The following is a 16953-nucleotide window of genomic DNA, read 5'->3' as shown; positions in this document are numbered from 1 at the left end:
AGAGTTTACTTAAATCTGGCTTATAAGTTTCAAATTTCGAGCACGACTGATTTTTATTATTATTAATTCAACTTTTTTACCTCACTGTAGATTTCTTGAATTCTGTTTCCAAATCCAACAATTGCATTTGAAGCATACACGACAGTTGTGATAGTTGGCAACCATATATTATTATCCAATTGTATTACTGACTTTAACAAGAGAATAGATAAATGGAATGTAATTGACTAATAGGTAAACATTGTCATGAAGTCTCATCTCTAAGAAGAAAACAATAGTTCAAATTTATCTCATGGTCTTATACTTAACAATTATGCAAATAGAATCTTTAGAAAATTTTCTTATTTTTTAAGGGTCTAGATTAATCGCATCTTAAATTCAAAAATCCATTTCTGTTTGGTGTGCATATGATGTTGAAGGTATCGCGGCATCGAACGGGATAGATATTCTACGTGTAATATTATCGTTATTTTTTGCAGTTTGCAAACTACTGTCTTTGGATAGTGTTGAACTTCCGGCTTCAAATTGATACGGTTTTTCTCTATTCATATCGGCTGCTACATCATTTTGATTTGATGTCAGTAGACTTTTGGAACCAAATTGAAATGGTATATCTCTGTTAATATCAGCTCGTGGAAATTTTTTACCAAATGTCGGTAAACTTACGGATTCAAATCGAAATGGTCGTTCTCTAGTTATATCAGATTGTCCAAAATTTTGAGTTGATGTAGAAGGTCTTACGGATTTACATCGAATTAGTGTTTTCCTTGAAGATTTCTTGTAAGATGTAGACACACTTGTGAGATCAAATCTGACTCTTTTCTTTTTTACAGGGCTATTGTTTTCATTAGATATTGACGGTATTCCGCTATTATACCGAGATACCTTAACTATACAGGACTTTTTTCTTGGAAGGTTGTCGTTATCATTCTCAACGTTTTCAGAGTTTCTTGTAGGTCTTGCAGCATCAAATTGTGGTATCTCAACTAGAGGTGGAGAATAATCTACCTCCATTTCCATTTTTGCACAGTTTTTCGGGTTTTTAACGAGTTTACGAAATGACACTGACACACTGAGAAGACAAATTAAATTTGATATATGATTTTGTTTTTGGTCCAAAGCCGCCTACATATTCAAAAAGTGAATTGAGCGATTACACTGCTGCCAACTACTTCTTTAACATATTTAATTAAGGGTGATAAATTGAAAAAATACATTTTCATTGGTAGTTATCTGTCTACTAATTCTTCTTTTAGTATGGTATCTTTAATTAAAAACTCTGTCGGACTACCCCGTTAAAAGTAATAACGAAACGTTGTATATAAACAATGGTATTAGCTGTCAAGTATTTACTAAAGTAACTATAAATATTCAGGGATGCAACTGATAGACTGAAAAATGGCGCTTTTGATAATGTTTCAAATTTGGGATTGGCTATACTGAGATTATACTTGTTTCCTAATACATATAACATATTTTTTCTGTATTCTCACATTCATTCGCGATTCTCTCATTTCGTTGATTTGAATTTTAACTTCTTTTAAGAGTCTCTAGCAAACTTTTTAATTAAGACAAAAAATATTTTACCCATTGCGGAGTAGATGAACAGCTTGTTATTTCAATGCTGATGAATAGATAAGAAAAGAAGATAACCTTTTGAGGTTATGGATTTTCAAATGAAATATATAATTTTAGAACAAAATATCTAGCAAATATGTATAATGTAACATAGAGGATTTACTTGGAAATATGATCTACCTAGATGATCACTATTTTAAATGAAGTTAACTACATGAAATTGAATTTTTAGTGTAAAATTGATAAAGTTCAAAGTAGGTTAGAAAAATACTTAATATTTGTGTTTGTAATAGTATAATGATATTTTTTATTTCCAATAATAATCATTTTTATTATTATCTATCCATTGATGGGTCAGTCACTGCGAAGATAAGGAAGGTCCATGAAAATCTAGATTAGGCTATATAAAAACTTGTTATTTGAAAATAATTGTAATTTATATATGTGAGAGTTTTTGATAGCTATTTGTAGTTTAAAAATAATTAATTTTTAGTTAGCTTTTTTAAAATTCATTGGATCTACTTATTTTGATTTCATTTTATATTACCTGAATTACTATAAAAATAATCTTAGTGTTTTGTTAAATTGGATAGGCTGAGACATTTCGATAGAGTGATTTTTTTCATGTGGAAATGGGGAGTCGAAGCTTTACACCAAAAGAGCAGCTGGTTGCGAATCCTTGGTCTAGAATGATCTCAGCAAATCCTGAAGAAAGCTGGGTTGACAAATAGCAGAGAATATGAGTATGGCATCTTCATAAATTTATTTATTTTGGTTATGGGTTAAAGTGTTAAAAACTGGTTTCAAGTGAAATTTTATGAATTATCCTTCTGTTAACAATTTCAAATTATTGGCAATTCCAATAACAAGTTAAGTGAGTCAATGGGGTTCATGAGAAAATCCACGCAGGTAAAATTTGAAAAACATATGAACTGATAATTATACAATATTGAAAAAAAATTATGAAACAGTAACATCAATGTAAAATCTAACTTAATCACAATCTACCAGTGCAAATTTCAATAGAATCTTGCCTATAATTATAATCAAATTAACTGTTCTCTTTGAGTTTTACTTTACTTTACCAGAGTGTATTAGGAATTTTTCAGTGACACAGATTGTCTTTGATTTGCATTTTTTTGTTTATTAATTTTAAATTTGAGTACCATATGCTAAGATAATAGTAGTTAAAAGAAATATATAGAAAAAATGTACCAGAAATTTTTCCTGAGGAAAAAATAAAATGAATAGAATTTTGTGAAATTATGATTTAAAATCAAATCAAATTTTTTTATTAAAATTATTTTTATCTGTTTCAATAAGATGAGCCTACTTAAAAGTACTCACTTTCACTAATAGAATTATTTTTTCACATGGTGCGTTCAAGTGGTCTCTCATATCACCTTATTTATTATCATAACCATTTTCTTGGTTATTTAAAAGAAAACGTTTATTGATATGGCTTGGAAAGAACAACAAACTTTAACAAATTGAGAGAAAAATACTACTTTGGAGTAGAATTACAGAAGATTTGAGACCATCTCTGTATTATTTAGCTGAAAAGGGTAGATTATTTAATATTGTTTTCCATTTTTATGTTTTTTTTGGGCTATCGTTAATATTTGGATTTTTTTTTTCTTATAATTCAAGACCTAAGTGAATTATTCATAACAAAAGTAGTAGTATCTCCTCCTATTGAACTTACATCACTAATTTTGCTTTTAGGAATCTGAGCAAAAAGTTAAATCTAAGAGAAGACAATTTTCTTTGGATGATTTTAAGATAAAAAAACGCTAATAACTTCTTATTGCCATATATTCCAGGGGCTAATAAGGTAAGAAACAAAAATAAAAATCACTAAACATAACTAATCTTCTTGAGATCCTATTGGTTGAACTACAAAGCTTACTCTAAGCATATTGGTACCTACATTGTTCGCAATAATTCTTTGTCTTTGGTTAGCTGCTGCCACATTCCAAACATCTCAATGCCATTCCCAAATTATGAATAAACTTCCTGCTATTGTTAATTTTCACTGAATAACTGCCGTCGTGGAACGTATATAAAAATCATAGCCACGATTCCTACATGATTGAGCATTGAGAAAAATGAAGTGACTGTTCAGTGTTTGATGTATTCTTTGTTACTACCAAATCACTATTATTATATTTGGTAATGTCGTAACTCCAGTTACATGAGGTTTCAAAGCGTTCAAGTGGACATTGTAAAAAATATATTTTTTTTAATTATTTGAGTTTATTAAACCTCGTGTGGTTTACGGAAGGTCAAACAGCGCAGAAACGTTTTAAAGAACAATAAATAGCATCATTAACCTTACCGGTCTCTCCGTTTAACATTTAGGAAGAAATATACACAAATAAATATTCTAAAAATGTATTTCATGTAAAAAATACATCGCAAAAATACTGTCATATATTTGCATTAACAATAATAAATTTCAACAATTTGTTGTATTATAGAAATAAGTTGAGTATAAAAATGAAACCAAGACTAGATCGTGCGGAGTTGCTAGAAATGATGTGAAGTGAATGATAAAATTTACTGTTATGCACTTGGCAAATTAGTACCTTCTCAATAAACTATTTTAATAACAATAAATTTGTAATAGACCATTTGTATAAAATACATATTGAAACGATAACACGTTTTCTTCACTTAACATTTATAACCATATCATTAGTAAACCTATTAATTTAGTCTAGTTTATACAACATAAGATAATTTTAAGGAAAGATGAACCAATTAAAGGCCTTTCGTCAATATTTTATGGAAAATAAAATAGAATACTAGATATTTTAACCTTTTTATCAAATGTAATTTTTATTTTCACTTATAATCAAATGTAGAATCGTTGAATCAATTTAAGGAAGAATCTATAAACATGCAAAATTCAAAAAATGTTTTATATATTCGCCATTGTCAGTATACAGTGGACGCCTTAAAAAATCACAGATTGGACATTAAAGATGAAAGAGACTGTTTTCAATAAATGAAGCAAAGGAACATGAATGTACTAATGACAAAAATAATCATCAAGAACAAGAAAAATTTAGAAAACCTCAAGGTAATAGCAGCAAAACATGATTACTGAAATAAACAAGATATTGGAGTGATGGAAATGTGAGATTAGTATAATATAGAGGAATTAGAATACCTGAGGGGTCGATAACTATCCAAAAGTTAGGAATGGAAAACAAAATATATTAACAAAGAAACACAAATATCAAAATAGATGGCTAATGAAGAAAGAAGAGAAATTACTAATATGATACTCTACCAAACATTGTTAACGAAAAAAAACCAAATACATAGGAAAAACGGAACATAAATGATTAGACGAGAGAGAGAGAGAGAAATAAATTCGTATGAATAGCATTTGGTGGTTCAAATTACTCACCATTTTATTATTGCTACAAATTTGAAAATGTTTTTTTTACAAACGAAATCATGAGAATTGATTGATAACAAAAGAATTTCTTGTTTTTTTTAATTGCAAAAATATATTCTTCAAAATTAATTCATAAAATGAATTTAAAGAAAATTAAATAGTATAAATTATTCTGCATCACTTTGATGCCATATAAATCAATCAAAACTTTTGAGATATTTAGGCACGTTGTATATATATATATATATATATATATATATATATATATATATATATATATATATATATATATATATATATATTCTAGTAATTCATTTCAATGATCTCTGTCCATGAAAATAATTTGTTCATAAATCTAGAATACTCTAACAATAATCTTAAAAAACCAACATTATATTAAGGTTGCTTGTTTGAGTCTACATTTGTAACCTTTTGTTTTGGAAACAAGAAGTCGAGGAACTTTTTACATAGTTCAAATCCTACGAAACAAGCTGCATTGGCTGGAAAAGCTCTCAGAAGTACAGGTGTGATCCCTTTATAAAGGGCCAAAGGTCCCTCAGTCTTCATCAGCTGTTTGAATACATCTCTTATTCCGTTTTTGTACGTGCCTTCGGGAGCTAAAATAATCAAAAATAAGTACAATACCAACCAATGTACATATGTAAATTATTTTTAAAATAAAATAAAAGATTGGTGAAAATATTAAATTGAGCAGAAAACATGATCAATCATATTTAAACCGGAGTAAATTAGTTATAAATCCAAAAAAAGCTGTAGTTTTTACACTAGAAATTATTTTGGTAAAAATCATACTGAAAGCTAATTCAATTCAAAAAATGCATACCTGTTTGTAATCGACTTTTCAAAACATCGGCCGGCATTCCTACAAGCCAATTAGCTACACCTGCTGATCCCCCAGCAACAATAGTTCCTAAAATTCCAGGTTGTTCTGTTCCATTTTTTGTAAGATAATCTCTTATGGCCTCATATGTTAAGAAGTACATTCCGCTAGCAGGCACGTCTAAAAGTGAAATTCATATTTGGTAAAAAGTAATACTAAGTATCCGATTTACGTGTTACAATATTCTATGAGTACTATAACTTCCCTAATTTTTGGTGTTTATCATATCTTAACCAAGAAAAAAATTATGGTAGTTGCATCTATAAAAATCTGGATGGTGCTAATTTTAAAACGTAAAAAGACTATATTTTTTAAACACTTAATCAGCATAAATTTTAATATAAATAAGGATTATTATGAAATACCATTTAATGTTGTTATTTGCTTCAATCCTTGAATTAAGTTTTTTCATTCATTATAAAATGTACTTTGTAAATGTAATAAATAAAGTTTTGAAAAAGAGTTTTTCCGACTCGAAAAATATAATTTGCTTGAAATAAATTTTTCTTATATTCATTATTCATTTATTTTAAAAAAGTCAATATTTTGAAACTTATTACTGATAATATGTATCTCACAAATTTATACGAACTTTTTGTCTTGAGATTCAATAACAACTCTCCTTTAAATATAATATTTCAGATGATTTTGGTGACCCTCTGTATTATTAACATCGTAGTTTCTAGTATTACCGAATGAATTGAGTGTAATTATTGCTACTGTGAGGCTTGGCAAATTTTGTGATGTGATCAATAAATATACATTCGAATATATTCAGTTTGTTTTTTATTAAATAATCGGTAATAACAATTTTATTGTCAAAAAAATTTACTGAAAAATAATTTCAATGAAAAAGAAACTTCTTATAGTAATTTATAAAATTGACAGTGAATTCAATTATTGAAGAAAATTTACATTTTTGCATTTTTTTATATGCTCATGTCACAAAAAAATATTCACAACTATTATTGAAAATTTGTTTTCAAAGATACACGACTACCTGCTCTTAGAAATATTTTTGTATACAGATAATTTAGAACAGATACTTTTGTCACTTATCAGGAAATGAGTGGGGTGGACATCCTGTTACTATCACAAATTGTACAGATCATATTCTACACAATTTCACTAAAATGTTGAAATATGTGGCTGTGTTACTGGTACTTTCTAGTTTCAATGAAAAAGTAAGATTTTTAACACTTTCTTTAATCTTGAAGTTTAGCTAAATATTTAGATACCTATATGTCAATCAATTTATTTATCGTATTTATCAAAATTAGATCTAATGAAAAAATATATGTACTTAATATTAAATGTAATACTAAAATTCAAATTTGTATTGATTAAAAAAACAGATAACTCAAACTTTGAAACACAAAATGCACATAATGTGGTGGCAAATACCAGAAACGAAATGCAGAAGAAGATATGGGTTAAAGAAATAGAAAACATAAAAAAGGAAGTGAATACTAATAAAACTAAAATGATGAATATCTGGGAACTATATCTATAAATGGTGGGAAAATAAAGCAGAAACGACAAATATGCAGATAAATCAACGAGATTGTATTACATACTACATAAGTCAATACTGGGACTTATGATATTCAAATGGAAGTGAGAATAAAGATCTGCAATACAACATCGACACCAACAATAACATCAATAATTGGACATTACAAAACAAGGACGAAGCCAAAGTTAAAATAGTTGAGATGAAACACTTAAGAAAAATACCAAAAAACAAAGTGAGATAATTGTAGGAATGAAGAAACAAAACAAGAAAAATAAAAGAGAATGCAATAAATTGATATAGACATATTTTCAAAATAAACAGTCAGAATTACAAGAAAACAGAACAGGGGGTAATATCAAGACGAATAAGAGGTAGACCGATAATATAGTTAAGAGGACAAAATAGAAGATGGGAAATAAGAATGGAAAAACCCTAGATAAAAGGAAAATATTATTAAGAGACTAGAAAGGGTGGACAAAGTAGGTACACGAGAAAGCGGAATCTGATAACTAAAAAATAAAAGGATAATAAATTATCCTTAAAGCTGATAACACAAACAGAATAACTGATTACTTTGAGGAAAAATTTGCGAATATATGGACACTGCTTAAATTCAAGAACACATGGGTTTGATATTGTATCTTTAATTTGCTATCCAGATTTTTTTAAAACAAAAGTAAACAAAAATAAGTATATGAAAATTAAACAGAAGAAAATAGGAAAATAAAATATCTCTAGATGTTGGTAAAGGGTTGAATTAACTATAATAGAGGGTAGGTAGTCATTTGAAGTCCATTCACCTTATTCACAAATATTACCATTATTCGCTAGTTTATTTTTATCGACATTTGCAATAATATTTTAAACGTTTATTTGATTGGATAACAGGAAATTTTGCTAAAAATTTTTAAATATATTGGTTGAATATTTAAAATGTTCGTGCTTTTGAAGTTTTCATACAAGAATGTTTAAAATTAAAATCTTTGTGCATGTGAAATTATCTTTGATCTGCGCCTTTGTAAATGGTATACAACAATCTCAGAAAAGATATTATCGCCTGTGAACCTTTAATTCATCACAACCAAAATGGTGTAAGGTGGTTCTAGTAGTACAAGCCTGGTTAGGATTTCTTGTTTATTATTAATTATATCTTTGTTGAATTGGACAAATATTACCTGGTAATTTTCTACACACTGGATAGGCAGAGCTAGTCTAATTGCATGGCTTCCAAGCTCCCCAGACTCCACAGCTCTCGATTTTTATCTTTGGGGTCGTATGAAAGAGCTTGTTTATGACGAACTAGTTGTATGACATTTGAAAAGAAAAAACAATGGATATATGTCAAATTTTTATTAGGTGATGAGTATTTTGAACAAAATAATGTAGATTTTTTTAAATGCATTTGTTGATCTTGTTTGCCAAATGAGAATGCCAAAAAAATTATTTTTGGCTTTTTATAAAGCCAAATATTTCATGATTTTTTTTTCATAGTTAAATAAAAAGTGTAACCAATAACTAAAGATGTCAGTTGTATTTAAAAGGTTCAAAAATTATGTCATTTTTATTTAATTTTAAGCACTCTTATTGTATAGAGTATAGCAAATATTAGGGCCGATTTTTAAGAACTTTATTTTCATACATGCATATTTTATTATCCTTATGATTTCTGAACATTATTAGTGAAAATATCATTTCAAAAATCAGCAATATTTACATATTTGTACTATTTAGATCGAAGCTTCATGGGAACAAGAAGCAAGCTGTCCTCTGATTTGTACTTGTCACTTGGAACACCTGACGGAAACTGCAATTTACCGTTTCATGCGAACACATAAAGAAAATCCAATATTTGCAGATGTAGGAATTAGCGAAAATAATGAGGTAAAATCTATGATTTAGTTAAAAATTGATTAATCATCCTTTGGTTACCAAAAAAGATTTTGTTTTCCGATAAACTAACCAGATACGAACTATTAGGGGGGCTGAAAAGTTCGTAAGCTTACACATAGATGGAGTCATTAGTATTAAATGCATATGATTTTCAGTTAGCCCTAACCTTAAAAGGGCACGTGTATTAATTTGACAACTGGCGTACTATAAGTTTGTTATTTGTAGCATTTTGAGTGGAGCAACTTTTGTCAGATTGAAAAAATGGATAAGAAAGAGTTATGTGTGTAAATAAAACATTGCTTTTTGACAGAAAAATACTATTAAAGGCAAATCTCATTTGAGCTTTATTAAACTGTAGCTCGTCCAAAAAATATCAAAATGTGAGCGTTTAAAACTCAACTTATAATTTTTTATAAAACAATATTTAATTTATAAACTATAGTAGTCATGACCAAAATATTTTATACCATCTTCGATATCAGTTCTACAAATACTAGCGGGTTTGCGCGCTCGAATTTCAAAATTAAGTTTGCTTCCAAGTTTTGCAATCATTTTAATTCCGCTATTTTCTGTTTAACTAATTGTTAATATTTTACTACCTTGAACTTTAATCCAGTATTACTCATAAAAGGCACTATTCTCGCCTTGTTGTTCAGTTCATTGAAACATTTGTTTAATCTCTTTTTAATTATGATTAAAATAATGAAAAAATCTGAGTAAACTTCCAATTTCACATGACTCCACACGTTTTTGATTTCTGAACTCAGAAAATAAGAAAATGAAAATCTTTATAAGAAACAGCTCAGAAAAGTCTAAATCTGTAGTTGAATTGTTTCAGTTGATAAAAAAATATTTACTAATATATATGTCAAAAATATTTATTATATCCAAAATAAGTGTTTGGATCTTTTTGGATCCTCAACTAAACTTACTTGTAATAACAACATCTTGTCTTTTTTGAACCAATGATTTGAAATTTTTCATGAACTATATTTTTAGATTCTGAATGAGGAAACATTAGACACTGTGGAAATACTAGAAGAACATGGCCATACAATAATACGATCAGCAATATGCATTCTTCAAACAGAAACAGATCCTGTAGATCTATTAGAAACTCTCCCGAAGAACATAGAAAGCTTAACAATAATCCAAGGGTACGAATCGGGTAACAAAACCATCAAAATAAGCTCTATGAAAAAATTTACACAGTTGGTAACTATCGAATTGATCGGACCTAATTTACAAAATGAACCCCTGAACAGCCATTTAATTTGTGAGATTGATTCGGCAATTGGAGACTTGAAATATTTGAATTTAGAAAGAGTCTTGATAAAAAATTCTAAAGAACAGTTAATGCAAGCATTACAACAGATAAATGAGGAAAACATTACTTTTGAATATCCTCAAAAATTTGATGATAATTCGCATATAACAATCGTCCGAAAAACAAATAATGAAGAAACGGTAGTTCCTTACGAAGTTTTTATAAAACAAAGAGATGTGACAAGCGATATGCCCATCTTTAGGGGTTTTAAGAAGTTATTGTTACTAAGAATTAGCAGCTGTAATTTACATGATATTAATTGGGAAATGTTTGATCGACTCCAAGAATTACAATATTTAATACTCGAAAAAAATGGTTTAAAATTTATACCACCTTTTGCTTTTCATGGGACTCCCAATCTAAAAACACTCTCATTGGCTCACAACAATCTTCTAGATATACAAATAACTGATCTCGCAGGTCTATTACACTTAGAATATATAGATTTAAGTTATAATAATTTTACTCAACTTTCCGAACTATCATTTCCACCATTTCCAAAATTAAAACTGGCGAATTTTGCCAATAACCCGATAAATACAATATTTTCAAATACATTTGAAGTTATGAACACTACTAACTCTCTAATAATTGGCAGTGAGCTTATGGCTCTTACGTTGGTTACTAATTCCTTGTTGGGTTTGAATCAATTGAAAAAACTTACTTTAAACAATTTAGAATTATTCGTTTTAAAAAGAGATCTGTTTACTGGAATGCCACAATTAGAAGAGCTTCTGCTTACAGGTAACATTACAAAAATAGAATATGATGCATTTTTAGAAATTAAACAAATAAAAACTCTTATACTAAGTAGTTGTCAAATAATGAATATATCAATGGACAGTTTTATTGGTTTGACTAATTTGCAACTTTTAGATTTATCTAAAAACCATTTGGAGTATATTCCTCCTGGTACTTTTGATCACTTAGTGAACATAAAAGAACTATATCTAAATAAAAATAAATTTAAACAACTACCAAAGGATATATTCCTTAAAATTCACCCGAAATTGATAAGACTAAATGATAATCCATGGCATTGTTCCTGTGATATGAGTGAATGGAAGCCAATGATAATTAACAAAATCAAACAAATAATTGTCAAACCATGCGACTACACCAGTGATAAAGGTATATCTTGTGCAAAAGATAGATTTGCTTATAAGTATATTTATGAAAATAAAATAGCTCCTAAATGCTCACAACCAGACGAGTTTGTAAATTGGAACGTTTTCCACGCCATGAGAAGAATATTAAGATGTGCAGATTACAAACCAAAACTACGAAAACGCTTTAAAAATTCTACAGTCGTAACAGGCAACGTTGTTGATACAACTATAAATGTGTCTACAAACTTAACAAAGTTGGAAAAACTCAAATATAAAATTAAGAAGCATAAACTACTAGAATCCAAAAAATTGAGAAAGCATCTGAAACAAGTTGAAAATGTTGAAACTAATAATAATACAAACAACTTTGAATCTAATCAAATAGATCAATCCTCCGAAGCGGACACAAAACATATCAGATATAAAAAATTCAACGCAAAGAATCAAGTTGATAACGAAATAAAGAATGACATTTAGAAATAAAAATATGAGTAGTACACTAGGAGCTTGTAAAACTTTTGTTTAATTCGCTAATTATTTTTTATATTTGCTTTCTCTCTTACATGTCTTTTGGGCAGAATTATTATATATGCTGCTGGATATCAACAGTTTTTCAATATTTGTTTTAGAATGTGTGAAAGGTATTGTTATTGCCATAGAATAGAAACTACATTCTGAATTTTAACTATTTTTTTATTTTTCACATTTTAATATATATAAAATATTTATCTGTAATTTCGGATAGTTAGTAGTTTTAACTATTACTAGTTGCTTTCCAATTCATTAACCACTTTGTACCCAAAACATGGCTCGATGCTCTCATGAATTTGGCACACAAGAATTAATTTAAATAAATTTCGTAAGTTTTGTGTCAAGTGTCAAATTTGAAAACGTATCACAAATAATTTGTTTATTTGTTGCCTTGTCCGAAATACAAGATATTTGATTAATTGATGATAAAATACGAAAACTTTAGAAGCACACCCTTAAAACTATACTTTTGACTTTTTGGTATTCTTCAATAAGAAATAATGTATATCCCCAAATTTGTCTCTGAATCCAATAATACAGAAAAAATTTGTTTTAATTTACTTAAATCGATATGAATTTTAAATAAATACCCACATAACATCAATTCAATAGTTTGTGTTTAAAGTACAATTTTGAAGCTCATTGAGCACAAAGATTTATCTGGTGTTTTAGGAGCAAGGGTAAAACGCAACTGTGTTCGACGCACAGATCTTGAAAACGACAATTTGGAACATGGGTTTGAAGCATTGCACACCCTTATGCTCGATTGGGTGCTCAAATTGAGTAATTGGAAAGCAACTTATAACTTCTGCATTTACATCCAGCTTACTCATACTTTAAAAAGAGTTTTGTTGAACTATTCAATATTCAAAAAGTTGCTACTTTCAGCAAATAGAAATTTATTTTGTATAATTGTAAACCAGCAAAAAATAATTAAATTATATATATATATATATATATATATATATATATATATATATATATATATATATATATATATATATATTAATATAAATTTTTTTGAATGTTACAATTAATAGAAAATAGATATTTTGTATTATGATACTCTATTTATTAAAAAAAATATTGTATGTGATTTTTATTAAGGCCTGTCTAATAAACATTTTAAAATTATTAGTATTCAAATAACCCCAAGATCACCCTAACAACTTCACTGTGAAATTTATATCGAGCTAAAATAACTTCATTTCAAATTACATGATTTTACTTAATATCAGCTTTTTGTCAATATACAGAGTTATTCATCATAAATTACCCAGACTTTATTTTCATTATTAATACCTAATGTTTCATAGAACAATTGGAATGCTATCAAGAGTACAGTGGTTAATATATATTCCAGGATATACAAACAACATCCATTTTCAAATTTTATACTTTCAATATTGATAAATCTTCTTACAAACTAGTGACTTTGGGCTAACAAAATGAAAATTGTGTACAAATTTGGTTGGGTTTGTGTTTTAATTTCAACAACTTGTCAAGTCGATAAAAAATTGAGGCAGACTGGATTAATCGGTGCTGTGAAATATATTGGTTGTCTAAAAACAAACCATCGAAATTTCAATATCAAAGCAACGAGAGGATTAATGGAAATTCATGAACATCAATTGATTGTCGTGGAACTGCAAATTCCATGCTCTCTGGTCCAAATGTTTTTTTTTTCTCTATTAGATTTGGTTTTGGTCACTTCCTCTATCTCTAAGTAATTGCAATACTCAGTACAAACACTGTTCCAACAAGTTAAGGACGAAATGAATGATGTACATTTTGAAGTATTGTAGGCAAAAATAACTGCAGCTGATCTTAAACTAGTCGATGATGATTTTGATTATACGAATAAAGATTTTCTACAAGTGTGAATCCACAAGTTCAAGCACAGGAACTTGGTTATTGATAAAGTACAATTAGGCGAAAATAGTACTGAATGATCTGATAAAGGATCATCAAAAATTACCGGAAATTGATCTAATAAGGCGTTTAGAGAAATATTGTTTTTTTTTGAAAAGTATGGAAGTAGTTTTCAACGCCTAGTCGGATTTGAGAAATAAAAAAAATGAAAAGATTCAGTTTTATTTTTTAGTTTTCAATTTCCGAGTTGACACTGTCTAGACTTTATTGCATACTAAGTATAGAAATATACAAATGAGAAGATAAAATCTCTCTCAGTATTATAAATAGTTTAATGCTTTTTTTTATGTGTAGACTTTCAAAAATGACGAATCGGAGATCATATTTGTAGCTTTTGTATCGCTGTTCCATATCGCTCTTCCTTTACATCACTCATATTCCTTAAATTTTCCAGAAACTTGTTCAGGTAACTATGCAGAGGAAGTGGAGTTTTATACTCATATTGCACCCCATATTTTTAAATTGTAGCTGAAGGTCATCTGCTGTCCAAGCCTTCAGTTTTAACTCAGTCAAAGTTGTCTAATTTGGTCATCAAAAATACCGACTTCAATCTTTTCTGAGGTGAACGAGACGAAAATAAGAAAAAATCCTTGGGATGCCAAACCAAGAGTGTAGGGTGATGACCCATCAATTTGATGTTTTTGTTTGAAATGATGTGAGATCGCATTGTCGTGGTGAAGAATGCGATTGGTTTCCCTGATTTTTTTGAACACTTCTGGCAAACAAATGCTGGTGTACCATTCAGAATTGATCGTTATGCGTTTCTCTAATGGTACGATGACAACACGTCTAGTTATTCCAAAATAACAGGTGTCCATTTGCATGAACAATTTTTGTTAGATTTGAATCGTCTTGAGAGACACATACAGACCTATGTCAATTCGTCACCTGTCCCAAATCGACACGACACGGTGGTGCTTCATCATCAAAAGTCGAAGCCTGCCTCTTCAGACTTCCAGAAACAACACTGTAAGGCATATATTTTATGATCATACTTATTACCTTTATTAACGATTTGAATAATATTTAGAGAACTAAAATTCAAATTTATAATATAATCAATTGAGAGCACTATAAGATTTCTCATATTTGCAAAATGAATATATAGTAGTGATTATGGTGAATGATTGAGAAAATAAGCTATAACCACCAGATCTGGAGCTGGTACCTAATACTAATCACCACTAGGCTCCTGTAAGAGCATTATATAACATGTCAATGACTTCAAATTTACATGGAAGTGCTTACGTTGAATAGCAATCCTTTAAATGCAACTCTCATAAATTTACTTTTAAATTTTTCATATGATAGAATATTTGATAAATTTTATAGCTGTTTATTCATACTATGGCACTTTTCTTTGAACAAGATACTTTGTGAAAATTCCTTCGATTTTCAACTTAATTCCCACTCTGTAGCGTGCATTGCTATTCCTCACAAATCATACAGATAACTCGCTTTTGACACACTCACCTCTTAAAAGTGTTGCTCCAGCACCTCTATAAATACTAGAGATTCCTCCTTGCTTATAAAGTTTCTTAACAACGTCAACAGGTCCTTTGTAAACTTTTGGTGCATTTGGTCCTTGTTGAATTTGCAATAAGCATTTTATTCTTTCTCCAGGCGCCATAATGAGGGTGGTAAAAATTCCAGAAAAAGCACCTGCTGCACCCATTTCCGTATAGGTAAGAGCACCTCCATCAGATGGTCCAAAAATTTTTTTACCTACTCCATATCCCATGAAGGAAATTGCAAAAATTGGAGCAACACCAACTAAAGGGGCACCCATTCCTTTATATAAACCTTTAAAGCCCTCATACCTCACAGTTTTTTTCATACAATCCCAGGTTCCTGAATATAGAGGTACTTGCCCAGGCTGAGCAATGGGCATTGTTTGAAGCCTTACCTTTAAAATAAGTTATTTTGATAAGCTAAAACTATTACCTGTAGGAATAAAATGTTTTGATAGAAGTATGTATCTAATATTTATCATTTTTCCTCCATATTCATAGATATAACAAAATTTTCAGTAATCAAATCTAGGAATGTTACAAACATAAAGGACACACTTGAGAATACGAAAATACATGTAGATGAAAAATTATTAGTCTCACTTACTTTTATAGTGTCTAAAGGATGTCCTACTATAACAGTACATACACCACCAAATCCACCACAAACAAAATATTCAGCTGGCCCCATGTCCCCCATTATGCCAATTAATTAAATAAATTTCAAATTTGCTAAATATATGCTTTTATTGTTAGATATTTCCAAATGATACGAGTTGTATTCTAAAAAAATTAGTAAATTAACTGAAATGAGGTTAACATAAAAAACGTCAAATGGTACTTGGTTTCAAACAGGTACGTTCATAAACTGTGATTAATCAAAATATTATAAACATTAGTTTTAAAATAAGATATACTCATATATATTAATGGAAAATAATGATTATAGACTAAAATGTCTCGAAAGACTCCGGTCTTCGCCAAAAGATTATCATTTATAATTGATAGGTTCCCGTTTTACTACACTAGTTAATGTATATAGAAGCAAATTTGAGAAGAATTTATGAGATCTGTAAGATCCCTTGTGATGAATATTGCGGGAAAACATTGTATATATATATATATTTATATATATATATATATATATATATATATATATATATATATATATATATATATATATATATAGTGGCAATGAAACTAATATGCTCAAATACAATATAAGAAAAATAATAAAATTTTTACTTAC

General features: G+C 28.8%; 2 protein-coding genes across 6 annotated transcripts; one reads left to right on the top strand and one right to left on the bottom strand.

Moving 5' to 3' along the window:
* The first annotated feature begins 1637 nt into the window (after positions 1 to 1637).
* LOC130450653 (leucine-rich repeat-containing G-protein coupled receptor 5-like) lies at positions 1638 to 14204 on the top strand. 5 transcript variants are annotated; one of them, XM_056789161.1, is made up of 5 exons: positions 1638 to 1832; positions 2172 to 2487; positions 3304 to 3412; positions 9136 to 9285; positions 10294 to 14204. In XM_056789161.1, exons 4-5 carry the CDS (start codon positions 9226 to 9228, stop codon positions 12205 to 12207), a joined length of 1974 nt encoding a protein of 657 aa, XP_056645139.1. In that variant the 5' UTR covers positions 1638 to 1832; positions 2172 to 2487; positions 3304 to 3412; positions 9136 to 9225; the 3' UTR covers positions 12208 to 14204. The 5 variants fall into 5 exon arrangements, with proteins under 5 accessions (XP_056645139.1, XP_056645140.1, XP_056645142.1 ...); XM_056789162.1 differs by having other exon boundaries at positions 1692 to 1832; positions 2152 to 2487; XM_056789164.1 differs by lacking the exon at positions 2172 to 2487 and having other exon boundaries at positions 1692 to 1832.
* LOC130450654 (congested-like trachea protein) lies at positions 3959 to 16573 on the bottom strand. The gene is made up of 4 exons (XM_056789165.1): positions 16312 to 16573; positions 15667 to 16099; positions 5832 to 6008; positions 3959 to 5604 (listed from the first exon to the last, which is right to left on the bottom strand). The coding sequence occupies exons 1-4, from the start codon at positions 16402 to 16404 to the stop codon at positions 5384 to 5386; spliced, it is 924 nt and encodes a 307-aa protein (XP_056645143.1). The 5' UTR covers positions 16405 to 16573; the 3' UTR covers positions 3959 to 5383.
* Between the last annotated feature and the right edge of the window lie 380 nt (positions 16574 to 16953).

This window comes from Diorhabda sublineata, chromosome X (assembly GCF_026230105.1).
Source record: "Diorhabda sublineata isolate icDioSubl1.1 chromosome X, icDioSubl1.1, whole genome shotgun sequence".
NCBI lineage: Eukaryota > Metazoa > Arthropoda > Insecta > Coleoptera > Chrysomelidae > Diorhabda > Diorhabda sublineata.
This window is presented reverse-complemented; position numbering and strand designations above follow the sequence as displayed.

Coding starts and splice junctions, on each gene's coding strand:
- LOC130450653 (XM_056789159.1), top strand. CDS start 7,022: ATGTTGAAATATGTGGCTGTGTTACTGGTACTTTCTAGTTTCAATGAA. Junction 7,073..9,135: donor TTTCTAGTTTCAATGAAAAA/GTAAGATTTTTA, acceptor TGTACTATTTAG/ATCGAAGCTTCATGGGAACA. Junction 9,286..10,293: donor GAATTAGCGAAAATAATGAG/GTAAAATCTATG, acceptor CTATATTTTTAG/ATTCTGAATGAGGAAACATT.
- LOC130450654 (XM_056789165.1), bottom strand. CDS start 16,404: ATGGGGGACATGGGGCCAGCTGAATATTTTGTTTGTGGTGGATTTGGT. Junction 16,100..16,311: donor ATCCTTTAGACACTATAAAA/GTAAGTGAGACT, acceptor CTTATTTTAAAG/GTAAGGCTTCAAACAATGCC. Junction 6,009..15,666: donor TGGAGCAACACTTTTAAGAG/GTGAGTGTGTCA, acceptor TTTCACTTTTAG/ACGTGCCTGCTAGCGGAATG.